This window comes from Scyliorhinus canicula, chromosome 9 (assembly GCF_902713615.1).
Source record: "Scyliorhinus canicula chromosome 9, sScyCan1.1, whole genome shotgun sequence".
In the NCBI taxonomy this organism is placed as follows: Eukaryota; Metazoa; Chordata; class Chondrichthyes; order Carcharhiniformes; family Scyliorhinidae; genus Scyliorhinus; species Scyliorhinus canicula.
Window position 1 is genome coordinate 139,472,423 of NC_052154.1, and position 14,568 is coordinate 139,486,990.

At 45.6% G+C, this 14,568-nt stretch overlaps 1 protein-coding gene across 4 annotated transcripts in view; it reads left to right on the plus strand.

The window, feature by feature from the left end:
• eps8l2 (EPS8 like 2) overlaps positions 1–14,568 on the plus strand; it is a 285,853-nt gene that overhangs the window by 232,746 nt on the left and 38,539 nt on the right. For all 4 annotated transcript variants that reach the window (XM_038807699.1, XM_038807700.1, XM_038807701.1 and 1 more), the window contains 3 exons: positions 5,317–5,391; positions 7,794–7,942; positions 13,893–14,079. In XM_038807699.1, the coding sequence (XP_038663627.1) occupies positions 5,317–5,391; positions 7,794–7,942; positions 13,893–14,079 (411 nt within the window). The remainder of the gene's footprint in view (positions 1–5,316; positions 5,392–7,793; positions 7,943–13,892; positions 14,080–14,568) is intronic.

Genomic DNA, 14,568 nt, shown 5'->3' on the forward strand with positions numbered 1-14,568 from the left:
GCACATGATCAGGAGGAATTAACCCTGCCCAGGACTTCTGCCCACAGACCCGCTTCCAACTCTTCACCTAGCTGCTCCTCCACCGGGGTTTCCTTTGCCTCCTGTAATTCCTGGTAGATATCCGACACCTTCCCCTCCCCCACCCAGGTGCCGGAGACCACCCTGTCCTGTATCCTCAGTGGCAGTAGCGTCGGAAAGACCACTACCAGTTTTTTCAGGAAGGCTCGTACGTGCAGATATTTAAAGGCGTTTCCTGGCAGCAGATTAGATTTGTCCTCTAGCGCCTTCAAACTGGGAAAGCGTCCGTCTATGAACAGATCTCCCATCCTTCTGATCCTTGCCCTCTGCCAGCTCTGGAATGCACCATCCATCCTACCCGGGATAAATCTGTGGTTGTTGCATATCGGGGTCCAGACCGACGCTCCCTCCACCTTCTTGTACTTCCTCCACTGTCCCTAGATCCGCAGTGTTACCACCACCACCGGACTTATGGAGTAACAGGTCGGTAAGAACGGCAAAAGAGCTGTTATCAAAGCTACCAGACTAGTACCTTTACATGTCTGCACCCTTCCTGCCAGTGACAGCGGGAGCATGTCCCACCTTTTAAGTCCCCTTCCATTTGCCCCACCAACCGGGTCAGGTTGAGCCTGTGTAGGGCATCCCATTTCCTGGCCACCTGTATACCCAGGTAACTAAAACTTTTCTCTACCATCCTGAGCGGCAGCTCTTTCAGTCTCTCCTCCTGCCCCTTGGCCTTGATCACAAACAACTCGCTCTTTCCCATGTTCAGTTTGTACCCTGAAAACCTACCAAAATCCCTCAGGATCCACAGAACCTCCCCCATCCCCTCCACAGGGTCCAAAATGTACAGGAGCAAATCATCCGCGTATAGCGAGAACTAATGTTCCACCCCCCCCCCCCCCCTCCCCCGAACCAGTCCCCGCCAGTTCCTCAAGGCTCTCAACGCCATAGCTAGTAGTGGTTCTATAGCTAGGGCAAATAGTAACAGGGAGAGGGAACACCCCTGCCTCGTTCCCCGGTGAAGCTCGAAGTATCCCGACCTCAGTCGGTTTGTACATACACTTGCTACAGGCGCCTGGTACAGCAATTTCACCCAGCCAATAAAGCCCTCGCCAAACCCAAACCTCCCCAGCGTTTCCCACAGGTACTCCCGCTCCACCCGGTCAAAGGCTTTCTCTGCGTCCATCGCTGTTACCACCTCCGCCTCCCCTCCCTCTTCCTCGAGCGCCTCCACAGGGAGCCCCTGACCCTCAAATGGTACCCCGAAATTGATACCTCCTCTGTCAGCAAAGCAGAATCCCCCCTCCCCCCCCCCCCCCCCCCCCCCCCAACAGCCCCACTACCCAAAATCCCCCGCCAAGCACCAGCTGAGCACCTGCTCACCCCCACTACGCTCCCAAGAGTCAGCTGACTAATGCTGACCATGGCAGCTCCCGCCCCTGGCGCCGATCAGACTGTCGCCTCATTGTCCGGACCCCTCTCCACACATGAATAAACCAATTAAACTATCTCTCCAGCCCCAGTGAGTAAATAGCAATACGAAACGAAAAATAAACAGAAGACACTAACAGCCCCGTGAGGAGACACTTGTTGAACCAAGGCTCCAACTTCCTGAAAAATTGCACTTAGTACAGGGCCCCCTCCCCCCTCCTTATCTCAACATTGCCGAAAACACTGCACCCTCCAGCCACCACCACAGCCCTTACACGCACCCAACATTGCATACAATCTTATATTAGAAACGGTACCGTGTTACCCAGCCCTACCACCGCATTCCACCAAAGCTTAACTGTCCTTTAATTCGAGTCCAGCTTTTCTTGTTTGACGAATGACCACGCCTCGCCCGGAGTCTCAAAATAGTGATGCCGTTCCTTGTACCTGACCCATAGCCTTGCTGGATGTAGCATCCCAAATTTCACGCCCATGCTGAAGAGGGTCGCCTTCACCCGGTTGAATCCAGCACGCCTCTTGACCAGCTCCGCACCCAGGTCCTGGTAGATGCGTATTACGCTGTTCTCCCACCTGCTGCTCCGTTCTTTTTTTGCCCACCGCAAGACAAGTTCCTTGTCCGAGAAGCGATGAAATCTCACTACCATGGCCCTGGGCGGTTCATTCGCCTTGGGCTTCCTTGCGAGGGCTCTGTGCACCCCGTCCAGCTCCAAGGGTCGAGGGAACACCCCCGTCCCTATCAGCGTCTCCAGCACCTTGGACAAAATGCTCCCGCATCCGACCCCTCCACACCTTTGGGGAGGCCCACAATTCTCGAGTTCTGTCTCATGGATCTGTTTTCTAGGTCCTCCAGCCTCTCCTGCCACTTTGTGTGGTGGTCATCCTGCACCTCCACCTTAAGGGCCAATTCGACCAACTCGTCCTCATGGTCGGATAGCTTTTTCTCCATCTCCTTAATCGCTTTCCCTTGTGTCGCCTGAGTTGCGATCATTTGGTCTATTGATGCATTCATCAGGGCCAGCATGTCCTTTTTAAGATCAGCAAAGCAGCCGCTAAGGAACTCCTGTTGCTCCTGTGCCCACTGCGCCCATGCACCCTAGACTATACCGGCCGTCATGCCGTGCCTCGGCGCCCGCTCCACACGCTTCTGTCTGTTGGGACTTAAATGCTTCACCTGGCCACTCCTGGTCCAGCAATCCATACAACAGAGAGGGAATCCTTTTGGCAGTGTTCGCTTCACCAATCTGCCCCAAAAAGTCCGTGAAAACACCTGAAAAAGGTCCAAGAGTCCGTTCCAGATGGGAGCAGCCGAATGCACGACCTACTCCTCCATGGCCGCCACCGGAAGTGCAAATGAATGTTGAGTAGTTTCTATACCAGGTGACTGATCTGCAACAGCAGTTTTACACCCACTTAAGAGGCTTGTAAATCTATCCAAGTGTCAGTGGGCTCATCAAGCACGGCCATTCAAGTCAGGTTTTCCATCCAGCACAGCAATCAAAATAGCAAATAGAAAACTGAAGTATGTTATGACGCAATGTGTGTCAACCACTTGCCTGCTTGTTTAATCGTGTCATGCAGAATAACATGAACCATATATTTGTGTTGTTCTCATTGTGTTTCTTCAATCTTGCTAAAGGCAGACTGAGCAAACATTTGGTGAGGTGAGAACAGATATAAATCATGAAGCTGCTTTATTCCACCGGAAGAGAAGGGCAATTATGATCGGACGTAATTCAATCTGTATTCTCCCACACCAATGGATTGTCGTATTTGACTTCAACAAGATGATTTCTTATAGGTCACCAATATTTCTCATCTCTTGGCTGTCAGGAAGCCTGGGTGGCATCTTTAGTCCCGCAGCACCCGTTTCCTGGTACAGTGCACCCCCGTCGGCAGCAGGATTCTCCTTCCCAGCAGCTGGTCAATGGGGGTTTTCCATTGGGGCACCCCCGCGCCTTCGGGAAATCCGCGGGGGTGAGTGTGCTGCCAGTGAAACGGAGGATCCCGCCGATGGAGAATCCAGCGCCATATCTCTTTAAAACCTGCCTGTTTCTCAGTGCTTCCAGGGCTGGAATGTTTCCGGATTGTTCCAATCCGCTGCCATAATTTGTTGGGAGGTCATTGTTAGGTCTCCCTCTGTTCATTGCCAGGGGAAAAAAATCTTCATTTGACATCTAAGCAAGAGAATGCTGAATAGTAACCAGGAGTGAAAATGTTGTGCTGCTTTTTGTTTCCCATCCTCCCAGTACAAAGAAACTGAGCCCATTGGAATGCACAATTCTACCAATTTGGTTGAGATCTGCTAACTCAGATCAACACAGACCCAGAATTAAACCTGTGACCTTCTTCCAATGACTTCAGCAGTTAAGCCATTGGCAGTAAATTTAACTCTTTGCTTTTATATTTATGATTGGATTTAACTTTGCCTAGACAGAAGGGATAAGGGTCTTTGAATCAAAGACTCTGACCTTACCACTGAGCGTGACTGCCTTTGCGTTAACTTTGGCATGATTTTCAGAATTAAACTTTTGCCCGTGCAAATTTTGTTTTTAATTTGGTCGCTGGGATGTGGGCGTTGCTGGCTGGGCCAACATTTATTGCCCATCCCTGAGGGCATTTAAAAGTCAACCACATTGCTGTGGATCTGGAGTCACATGTAGGCCAGACGAGGTAAGGGCGACAGATTTCCTTCCCTAAAGAACACTAGTGAACCAGATGGGTTTTTACAACCATCACAATGATTTCATGGTCACCTGGTCACACTTTTAAATTCCAGATTTTTATTGAATTCAAATGTCACTATCTGCCCTGGTGGGATTTGAATCCGAGTCCCCAGAGCACGGCGCTAGGCCTCTGGATTACTGATCCAGCGACAATACCGCTATGCCACCAAGGTTCGGTGTTGCTGGTGGGGCCTCCCATGCAGCCGGTGCATATTGGAAAATTGCAGGAGCAATCTCAATAATTTTCCATCATTGCAGATTTCAAATGTCACAAACCACTTAAACAACTTCTAAAAGAGTAAAAGAATTCAGTCTACATGTGCTTTATTGGAATGGAAGATACTTTTCAAGGAATTCCATGGAACTCCATACCTCTCCACTTATTTGGTTTCTGGGAATGTGACTGTTTTCAGCAATGGGTGGGAAGTCTAGACCAGGTGGCAAAAATCTACAAGTTAAAGCCATACCTTTTTAGAAGCAAAATTAGGAACTATTTCTATGCACAAAGAGTAGTAAAGTGTTGGAACTCTCTTCTACAATTGCAATTGATGGTAGATTATCCCCGAACAGGCGCCGGAATGTGGCGACTGGGGGCTTTTCACAGTAACTTCATTGAAGCCTACTTGTGACAAGCGATTTTCATTTCATTTCATTTCAATTTTAAATCTGAGAATGGTTAGAATTTTGTTATCCAAAGACATTAAGGAATCTGGGGCAACTGGCTTTATGAAGTTAGGTTGCAGATCCGCCATGATCTCATTGAATGACGGAATAGGCAAAGGTGCTAATTGGCCTACTCCTGTTCCAATGTTGAATTCATGTCCAAGCTTTGATCGTTTAGATGTCTAATGCCTGTCCATCTTTCAGCATGGCTGTCTAAATATCAATATTTTGTTGCAAGAAACTGGATATCTATGTGCACAACTGTCCCGAGCCTCTACAAAATGATGCTCATAACTGGATAATTCAATCAACAAATGATAAGTTCTCAATTAATTGACCATTCTTTAATATTTTTTAATCAGATGTGTTGTCCCAGTTGGAAAACTTTGCCAGTGGTTGCTAATTCTGAGGATTGACAAAAACATTGTTATTGATCGATGTTGTTTCTTGTTTCTAGGCTAAACTAAAGAGGCACATTCAAAATCCAAATGCAGTGGAGTTGCTTCACTTCCTTTTTGGACCACTTGAATTGGTAATGTAACAATACCTTGTAATGATCAGAGATGGCTCATACAACCAGGGAAATAGTGTGGCATTAATCATTTAATTATATGTTTGCCGCCAACAAAACCCTGTTCTTGGTTTTCATGTAAAAATGCAGAAAAGTATCTTTGCCCTGTAATGCGTCATTGTCACTTTTGGAAGTCCGAATTTTAGATTCGCTGAAACATTAATCTTTGCAGCAGGTTAACATCCATTGGGAATGAAGAAGTGAACAGTAGATAAAGATGTTTAACTTAGTATTTTAGGAAAGTTAGATCAGGTATGGAAACTAAAGACAAAAAAAAATAACTTTAAAACAATTAGCAATGTTTTTTTTAAATTTAGAGTACCCAATTTATTTTTTCCAATTAGGGGGCAATTTAGCATGGCCAATGATTTACCTACCCTGCACATATTTTGGGTTGTGGGGGTGAAACTCACGCCAACACGGGGAGAATGTGCAAACTCCACACGAACAGTGACCCAGAGCCGGGATCGAACCTGGGACCTCGGCGCCATGAGGCAGCAATGCTAAGCACTGTGCCATCGTGCTGCCCTTTTTAAAAATAAATTTAGAGTTCCCAATTCTTCTTTTTTTACAATTAAGGGTCAATTTACCATGGCCAAACCACCTAATCAGCACATCTTTGGGTTGTGGGGGCAAAACCCACGCAGACACGGGGAGAATGTGCATACTCCACACGGACAGTGACCCAGGACCGGGATTCGAACCTGGGTCCTCAGCACCATAGTCCCAGTGCTAACCACTGGAAACAAATCAGCAATGATAAGATAAAGGGCGGAACTCTCCCACTCTGACTGTGCTGGGTTTGCTGGTGGGCAGGAGTCGAGAATCTAGTAGGAGCCAAAACTTCAGAAACCTGCTGATGTAAAATGATTTTGTAGTTGTCCCGATGGCGAGTCAGTCTTCCTGCTGGCACAGGGCATGACATGCCATTATGAAATTAGATCAATCTAAAACCCCATTGCTAAAGAGTGGCAGTCCTCGGTTCGAGTGCAACAAAGCCTTTCTGCTGTGCCGCACCTGATGCGCTGTTCACCACTCTGCCGGGTTGGACCAGTCCCTGCCCTCCATCTCTATATTGAGGTGGACTTCATGGACTCATCTGTTTCACTCTGCCTTGGATTGGGGGGTACAGGGGTCTCCTCTTCTCCCTAAACCCCCCCCACCCCCATCCAGGTGCCACACACCCACATCTAACTGGACACACTGTGCTGTGGGACTCATGCAGCCACCGCAACAAAAGTCTGAAGTTCAACCAGGGGTGGAGTGTGAAGTGAGGCTGGTGCTGGGTGGAGGCAGGCGTGTTGCCAGGGGGAGCCTGATAAAGGAAAGGTGGGAGGGACAAAGTGGAAGGAGGGCTGTGCCAGGAGGGGAGCACAGGATGAGGTCTCACGATGGCTGTCAGAGGAACAAGGAGGTAGATGAAGACGATGAACAATGGAAGGCAGAGGGAAGACTGAGGGGAGGGGAGCTGGACCCTGACAAGGCTGCATGAAACAGAGACAAACAAGGGAGTCAAAGGGATAGCACATCATTTACTGGAAGAAGATGCACAAAGACTCCAGCAAATGCCGAAGTGGGTCATGGGCACCACGAAGGTGATGGACTCTGGGAAGGTGACTGAATAGAGGATCAGACTGCCCCTTGAGGCTGCTAGCCCTTTTCCTTTGGGTTGCTGACATCCTGCAAGGTCTGGTGGAGATGGGTGGGCTGGAGAGAGTGATACAAGTGTGCTGGACGGATGTTTAAATATGGCAGCGGGACCTTTGAACCCACCAGCTGATGGCAAGTTGATGAATCAGAGGGAAACTTGCCTGTATATAATTATTGCGATTCCAGGCTTTGGAGCCGGTGCGGGATCTTTCCATTCTAGCCAGCAGGTAAGGTGCCACAGGAGCCACCCGCCACTAAACCTCAAAAATAGGAGAATTCTACGCAAAGAGAAAGGAGTTCCTACTGGATAAGCAGGAATGAGGGTAGTTACACCCCCCCCCCCCCCAACCTGCCAACCCAGAGCAGATGGGCAATTAAAAATACGAAAGCCAATTGATCATTAAAATATTTTAAGGAGATTGTATGCCTCCATTTCAACATTACTTTGTTTTTAACATGACAGACCATGTTTCCTGGCTTCAGGAAAACCGACTGTTGAAGGAAGATATGAAGGACTGAATGGAACATCTAAATGCCTTTATAGCATTGCTTGTGGACCAGGGATAGCTCAACAAGCTACCCTGTAAACACCATGCACAAACCCCCCGGAATGCCTGATCCTAACATAAATCAGACAATTTAATAGGATTATGTTTGTAGTGAATTTTTCCTAATTCCTTTTGGTTTTGATTCTGATGTGTTGTATTGGGCAGGTGGTTCAGGCCATCGGAGGCCCAGATGTGCCCAGAAGCATCATAAGCCCTCTACTTTCCAAAGATGCAACAGATTTTCTGAGGGGCCACCTAACCCCTAAAGAGATGGCGCTATGGGAGTCACTGGGAGAGGCATGGACCAGGTCCAGGTATGAACACACGACCCTATTTTCTGGAGTAAGCAAATTGCCAAGAGAAGGAATGATGTATTGTGCATTTAAACATGCACCCGGTATGAGTAATCAATGCAGGTTGTACAGGAGATGGCCTGATTGTGCAATGACTAAAAGGTTTGGTTATGAATTGCTGGATTTCTCTTCAGTGCCTGATGAATGAGTCCTGGCTCCTCTGGTATCAGCATATCTTGCTCTCAAATGTTGGCATCTGAGTCTGCAGTAGTTGAAGATATAGAGACATATGCAAGCTGTACAGTTCCGCATTAAGCAAATTTCTCAGTAATGTACTTGTGTGTGATGGAGATGTATTTTACTGCTGACAATGCGCTCATAGCTACATGCCCTCTTACATATAGGACGTGGGATGAATTTTTTTTGTTTGAAAATATTTTCATTAAACTTTTATCATTTATACCCAAAAGATACAAAAATTACAAACAAATGAGCCAAATAATAAGAACGATAGCCTAGTAAAGCCACTACTCCCCCTCCGCCTCTATCAGCCAACACTGACCAATTCTTTAAAGTACAATATGAACGGTTACCATCTGTGGTAGAACCCTTCAATTGACCACCTCATAGTATATTGACCTTCTCCAGGTGCAAAAACTCCATTGAGTCACCTAGCCATGCCAAGGCATTATGTGCCATCACCAGTCTCCAACTCAGGAGGATTCACCTCCAAGCAACCAGTTAGGTAAACACCAGGGCATCTTCCCCTTCACCCATCTGCAGCTCCGGCATGTCCAATATCCTGAACATAGCCACTTAAGGTCAGGGCTCCAGCTCAATATTCAGGATTGCTGATATAGTGCTGAAAAAAGACACCCAGAAACCCACAAGCTTGGGACAGGACCACAACATGTCCATGTGGGTCACAGCCATTCTCGAACAGCGCTCACACCTGTCCTCTTAACAGTCGCTGAATTGGTCCAGGTGCAGCGCCAGTTTTGCTGTCGTGGAACTCCATGAATTCTGCACCGGTGTCAACACTTAGACTCAGAAACAGAGAATCCCGCCCATGGTATCTGGGAACCCCTGCAAACATTGACTTGTGCAACTTGTAAGTGTTAGTTCCAGCTATCCGCCAGGTGTATCATTCGGAACAAAATTATCCTTGTTGTCTACACCAGCATCTGAAGACACCAGAGTCCAAAGACTGCAATTTAGGAAATTATGACTTAATACAAATTGAGAGTTGGTATGTGACCAGGTGTAGGACATAATGTGCAGCTTGCTCCAAGAGCACCGCTGTTTTGATACATCATTCATAAATATTTAACCCAGGTTTTGAATTCTGTGATTGTACTTCAGTGCTGGTCGCGTTCTTTCAAAAGAATGCTGGCTGAGCTATGGAGTGACATTCTTCAAATGCCTCCAGTAATTATGGGCTCCAATAATACAATAAGGCAGTTTGCACAGTTCTCTCTCATTGAACTATAAATTAGATTGTTTGGTAAAAGCAACATTTCGGAATGACAGTTCGCTGTAATTTATTCACACATTTCCTCCAATATTTCTTTGCACATTGTTCCCGTGAATGCTGAATTAAGCCTATCTCAAAGATGCTGCTGCTGAATCTGCTCTGGTTTTCAAATAATTGGGGAAGGCCCCACAATACGCAATTCTCTGACAAATTGGAAAATTCTTTCGGGTGTGGGATCATCTTAAATTTCTCTCATAGGTGTGGCCATCGAGTCCTCCACTAAACTTACTTTTTAAAAAAATAAATTTAGCGTACCCAATTATTTTTTCCAATTAAGGGGCAATTTAGTGTGGCCAATCCACCTATCCTGCACATCTTTTTTGGGTTGTGGGGGCGAAACCCACGCAGACACGGGGAGAATGTGCAAACTCCACACGGACAGTGACCCAGGGCCGGGATTCGAACCCGGGTCCTCAGCGCCGTAGGCAACAATGCTAACCACTATGCCACCGTGCTGCCCCCACTAAACTTACTTGACCATCATTTTCGCCAAATACTTCTGGGAAGAATCCTGGGTTGGGAATGCAGTGGGAGGCAAAGAGATGCAGCCAGGCCCAACCTAGAAAAAGGCATACAAAGGATGACATATAAAGGGTCACTTGGACTCGATTTATTTATTTATTTATTTTTAATTTACAGCACCCAATTCATTTCTTTCTAATTAAGGGGCAATTTTAGCGTGGCCAATCCACCTATTCTGCACATCTTTGGGTTGTGGGGGTGAAACCCATGTAAATACGGGAAGAAAGTGCAAACTCCACGCAGACAGTGACCCAGAGCCAGGAATGAACCTGAGACATCAGCGCCATGAGGCAGCAGTGCTATCCACTGAGCCACCGTGCTGCCCGTTTGGACTAGATTTATGGAGCACAGGCCGCCAATCTGTCCTGGAACATGGTTGGCCCCAGCGATCAGAAGGTGGCCACTAGTACGCCTGGGTCACACAAGGCCCAGATCATAAGCATCTGCCATAAATCAGGCTTTACGTAAGCCTCGGATGCAGAAACTCTTCATACTCTACCTACAGAGCAATCCCACCAGTCAACGGCCTTTACAAAAATTGAATGGCGGTTCCAACTCTGAAATGCCATCCAGTAAGCCTTGGCAATAAATCTGGTGTATTAGACCTCACTCTAATTCCCAGCTGGTGATATGGACAGGACCTGCCAAAGTTACAGTCAGCGGCTCTCAGAATGGCCGCTCTCCCCACCAAGGATGTTGCATCATTAATTTCACACAATAGAACTGTTTTTCCCCTTGCTCCCTCAGCCAGTTCTTGGGTTCCTGGGACTTGGCGACTTCTCTTGGAAATAGGGAATCACTGCCACATTAAGAATTCAAACCTCCTGCTGTCTGAAGACATCCAAGCATTGAGTGGAATGTGGCGCAAAGCTCTACTGATTAACTTCCAGTCACAGTCATTAATAGAAATAATGATAGGATCATAGAATTTACAGTGCAGAAGGAGGCCATTCGGCCCATTGAGTCTGCACCGGCCCTTAGAAAGAGCCCATGCCTCCAGCCTATCCCCATAACCCAGTAACCCCACCTAACCTTTTGGAACACTAAGAGGCAATTTAATGTGGCAAATTCACCTAACCTGCACATCTTTGAACTGTGGGAGAAAACCAGAGCACCCGGAGGAAACCCACGCCGATATGGGGAGAAAGTGCAAACTCCACATAGTCGCTCGAGACTGGAATTAACCCTGGGTCCCTGGAGCTGTGAGATAGCAATGCTAACCATTGTACCACCGTTCCGCCCTAATAATGAACATTTTTCCTAAACCTTAAAAATAAATCAGTGACCTGATCAGAAGCAAAATGATCAAAACCTCCCGGTTGCCTTCTTTTAAAAACAAATTGCTGATCTTACAACCGCAAAAAACTGGGGATTGAGCACAGCCAATTACAAAAAGCTTTTAATCCACTTCACATCTCTTTAGCCTCTGTAAATAAACACACAGGCATTGAAAAAGCTCTAAAGTCTACAGGACCAAGTCCATTAATTGATGCAGTTTGGAGGAGAGTGTTCGCTTTGTTGAATTGACATCTTAACCTGTTAGTACTCGGTAAATAACACACAGGCTTAAAGACTCTTCAAAGAAAGATCAGGTTATTACAAGGTAATAAAGATGTCAATCCAACAATACTAGTACTCTCTTCCAAACTGTATCAATTAATGGACTCTCTCATTTTCAATGCCTCTGTATTTATTTACAGTCGACTAGGAGGTGTGAAGTGGATGAAAGCTTTTTGTCATGGATATTATGAATGGCTGTGATTGCGTGTCAGCTCTGTGAGAAGGCAACATTTTTCAAATGTTTTTATGAGACTGCTATCAGAGCATATTACCAACCTTTTGAAAGCAATTCACACTTATTTGAAATGTATACCAGCTATTAACATCATTTAGTTATTTTTAATTCCTGGAGTTTGGGCAAACAGCAATGGCCAGCAAGAAATAGTTCCCTCAGATTAAGTAGAGAGAATTCAGTATGATATATACAGTATTAACGTGTTTCACAGTTTTACATTTCTATGCATGCGATAAAGAGGATTAGTGAGCCTTGATATAAAACGTATTTTCAGTAATATTATATTGAGTCACCACTTGGTACCTGCAAACTCGAGGGCATTCTCATCTAGTGCAGCAGTATTTTTAATATATAATAACAGGAACCTGATGTAGTGGCAAAGAATGATTCAGATGAGACCCATTATCAGAACTGAAATATTAACCTGTCTCGCAGTTATACGCAGATCATTCTCCTGTGTGTTTCCAATATTTCTAGATTTTTACTTTAGATTTCCAGCATTCACAATTCTTTTTTGTGCTTACAAATATGTCAACTGTAATGTGATGCCACCCCCTGCAGAACAGTGCTGGTATTGCAGCACCTACTTCTTAGGTTAAATCTTCAAAAGGTTTATTGTGAGACTAAGACCTTGTGGGTGGAAACGACATTCCACACCTGTTTATGACATCTCTGATTTACAAAATCTTTCATGAATAACAGCATTTGCATATTCCCAGTATTTTGCATAAAAAATGAGCATGTAGAGAGAATGCATGTGAATGGTGAACAGAGAGAATAGAAGGTGCATAGATTGATGTGGATAAATTAGGAATATAGGAACAGGAGTAAGTCATTTATCCCCTCAAGCCTATTCCATCTTTCATTGGCTGAACTATGACCTCGCTCCAAAAAAATGACTTTTCCCCATATCCCTCAATGGCTTATTAGAATATCGAGCGTGATCCAGATCATGCTGGGTGCCATTAGTCGGGTGACTCGCGTGAGGTTTCGTGCCCACATGAAAGCTGATTTGGGCGCCTCCCACGATTCACTCATCGCACCCGGCATGTGGTAGAAACGTGCTCAGGATTTGCACTTAATCTAGTTTCAGTGGCTGTTTTCAGAAGAGTTCCAAACTTTAACCACCCTTTGCTTGTGAGGTGTTTCCTAATTTCACTCCTGACAGATTTAGCTACTTTTTGGCTTTGCCCCTTTGCGCAAAGCTCCCAAAATGGCAGAAATAGCTTCTCTTTCTAAATTCAAGGAGGAACTTGCATGAACAGGGTGAAATAATGGGGAAAAGAATCTAAGACTAGCAAGGAAAACAAATAATGTTTTTAAAATGTGAGACATGCAGAGTCCTCTTCAGCGATCACTAGCTGATGAGTATGATAGTCCATCTAAGAGACTCCATGTCGCTGGTTATGGGTTCTGTGGGCCCTTGCCTGGCTGAGCTTGATCCTCGAGCCACATCTTCAATTGCACACCTGGCAGGTGTTTCCGGGAGGTGGGATTGGTCCTTGGACTTGAGATCGCTAGTATTCTATTAGGCTTCTTTTCAGGGCCTCCTCTTGCTATCAAGTGTCATCAAAGAATTGTTTCCCTTCAATCAGGAAGTTCTTCCAAGTAGGTTTCTTCTGACATCTGTTGACATTGGTGTTGCATTTCTTGAGTCAAGACTTCAGGATGTCTTTGAAGTGCTTTGTTGTCCACTTGCTCGGGAGCCTTCTTTGAGCTGGGCAAAGAAGATTTGCTTCAGAAATTGAATTCGAAGCATGTGATCAACCAGCGATGTTGGTTTCGGATGATCACGGCCTCAATGCTGGTGCTTTTGGCTCCTTCAAAGATGCTGATGTTGGTACAGAGTACATCAACAAAATAACAACAAAGATAATTCATTGGCTGTGCAGGACTTTGTGACAATCTGAGGATGTGAATGCACATTTTTCTTTCTATCTACAGTTACAGGATAATAGATACAAAAGAGCTGTCAACATTGGGCCTTGATAGTGCTACACCTGTCATTGGCACCAGTTAGTTCTCTTAATGTAGACTTGAGAAGGAAAGCTATTGAAATAAATTAATGTTTAAAAGAAAGTGAACCAACAGTTAAAAGATTGCATCCCCTTTTCTTTCAGAGCTGATTGGCCAAAGGACCACTTTGTTCATCCATATGTGCCGAGGTTTAGAAATGGCTGGGAACCACCTCTGGACAATTTTCGAGGTGTTCCCTGGGAACTGGACCCACACCAAGTGTCAGATTCCATTGCCACTCCAGCAGATACGCAGCGCAGACAGGAGGAAATGAAGCGACAACCTGAGGAGGTACGGTGGTCTTCATGGTCATTTTTTAAAAATGTATAATGTGACATTTTGAATGTTCCTTGCATTCTATGTTGCCAGATAGATTTTCTTTTAAAGACCCCATGTTAATGCTTGAATCAAATGTTAAGTGCAGTATTGTTTGGCTTCTGGGAGCTAGACTTCATTCCAGTCCTGTCTGGTGAAATAAAAGTATTTTGTCAGAGTTTGAACTTATCCTCTTTAGAACTGAACTCAAATGGTTTCAGGTTGAATCTGGTCTCTTGGTATTAAATTGACCATGTCACTTGAGGGAGCCATTACTTTGATGAAGTGGTCAGTAGAGAAGTACAAACTGTTCAAGGACTTTTGAGTGTCGCTTTCAGTGTTTAGAGACCCCTTGCAATTTGATGCCATTGACAGGGGTTCTAGGAGCTGTGTGCTTTCTGAAACTTATAGGTACTTACATTAGCTCCAGTCAAGCAATGGGTTTGATTTCAAAATCCTCATCCT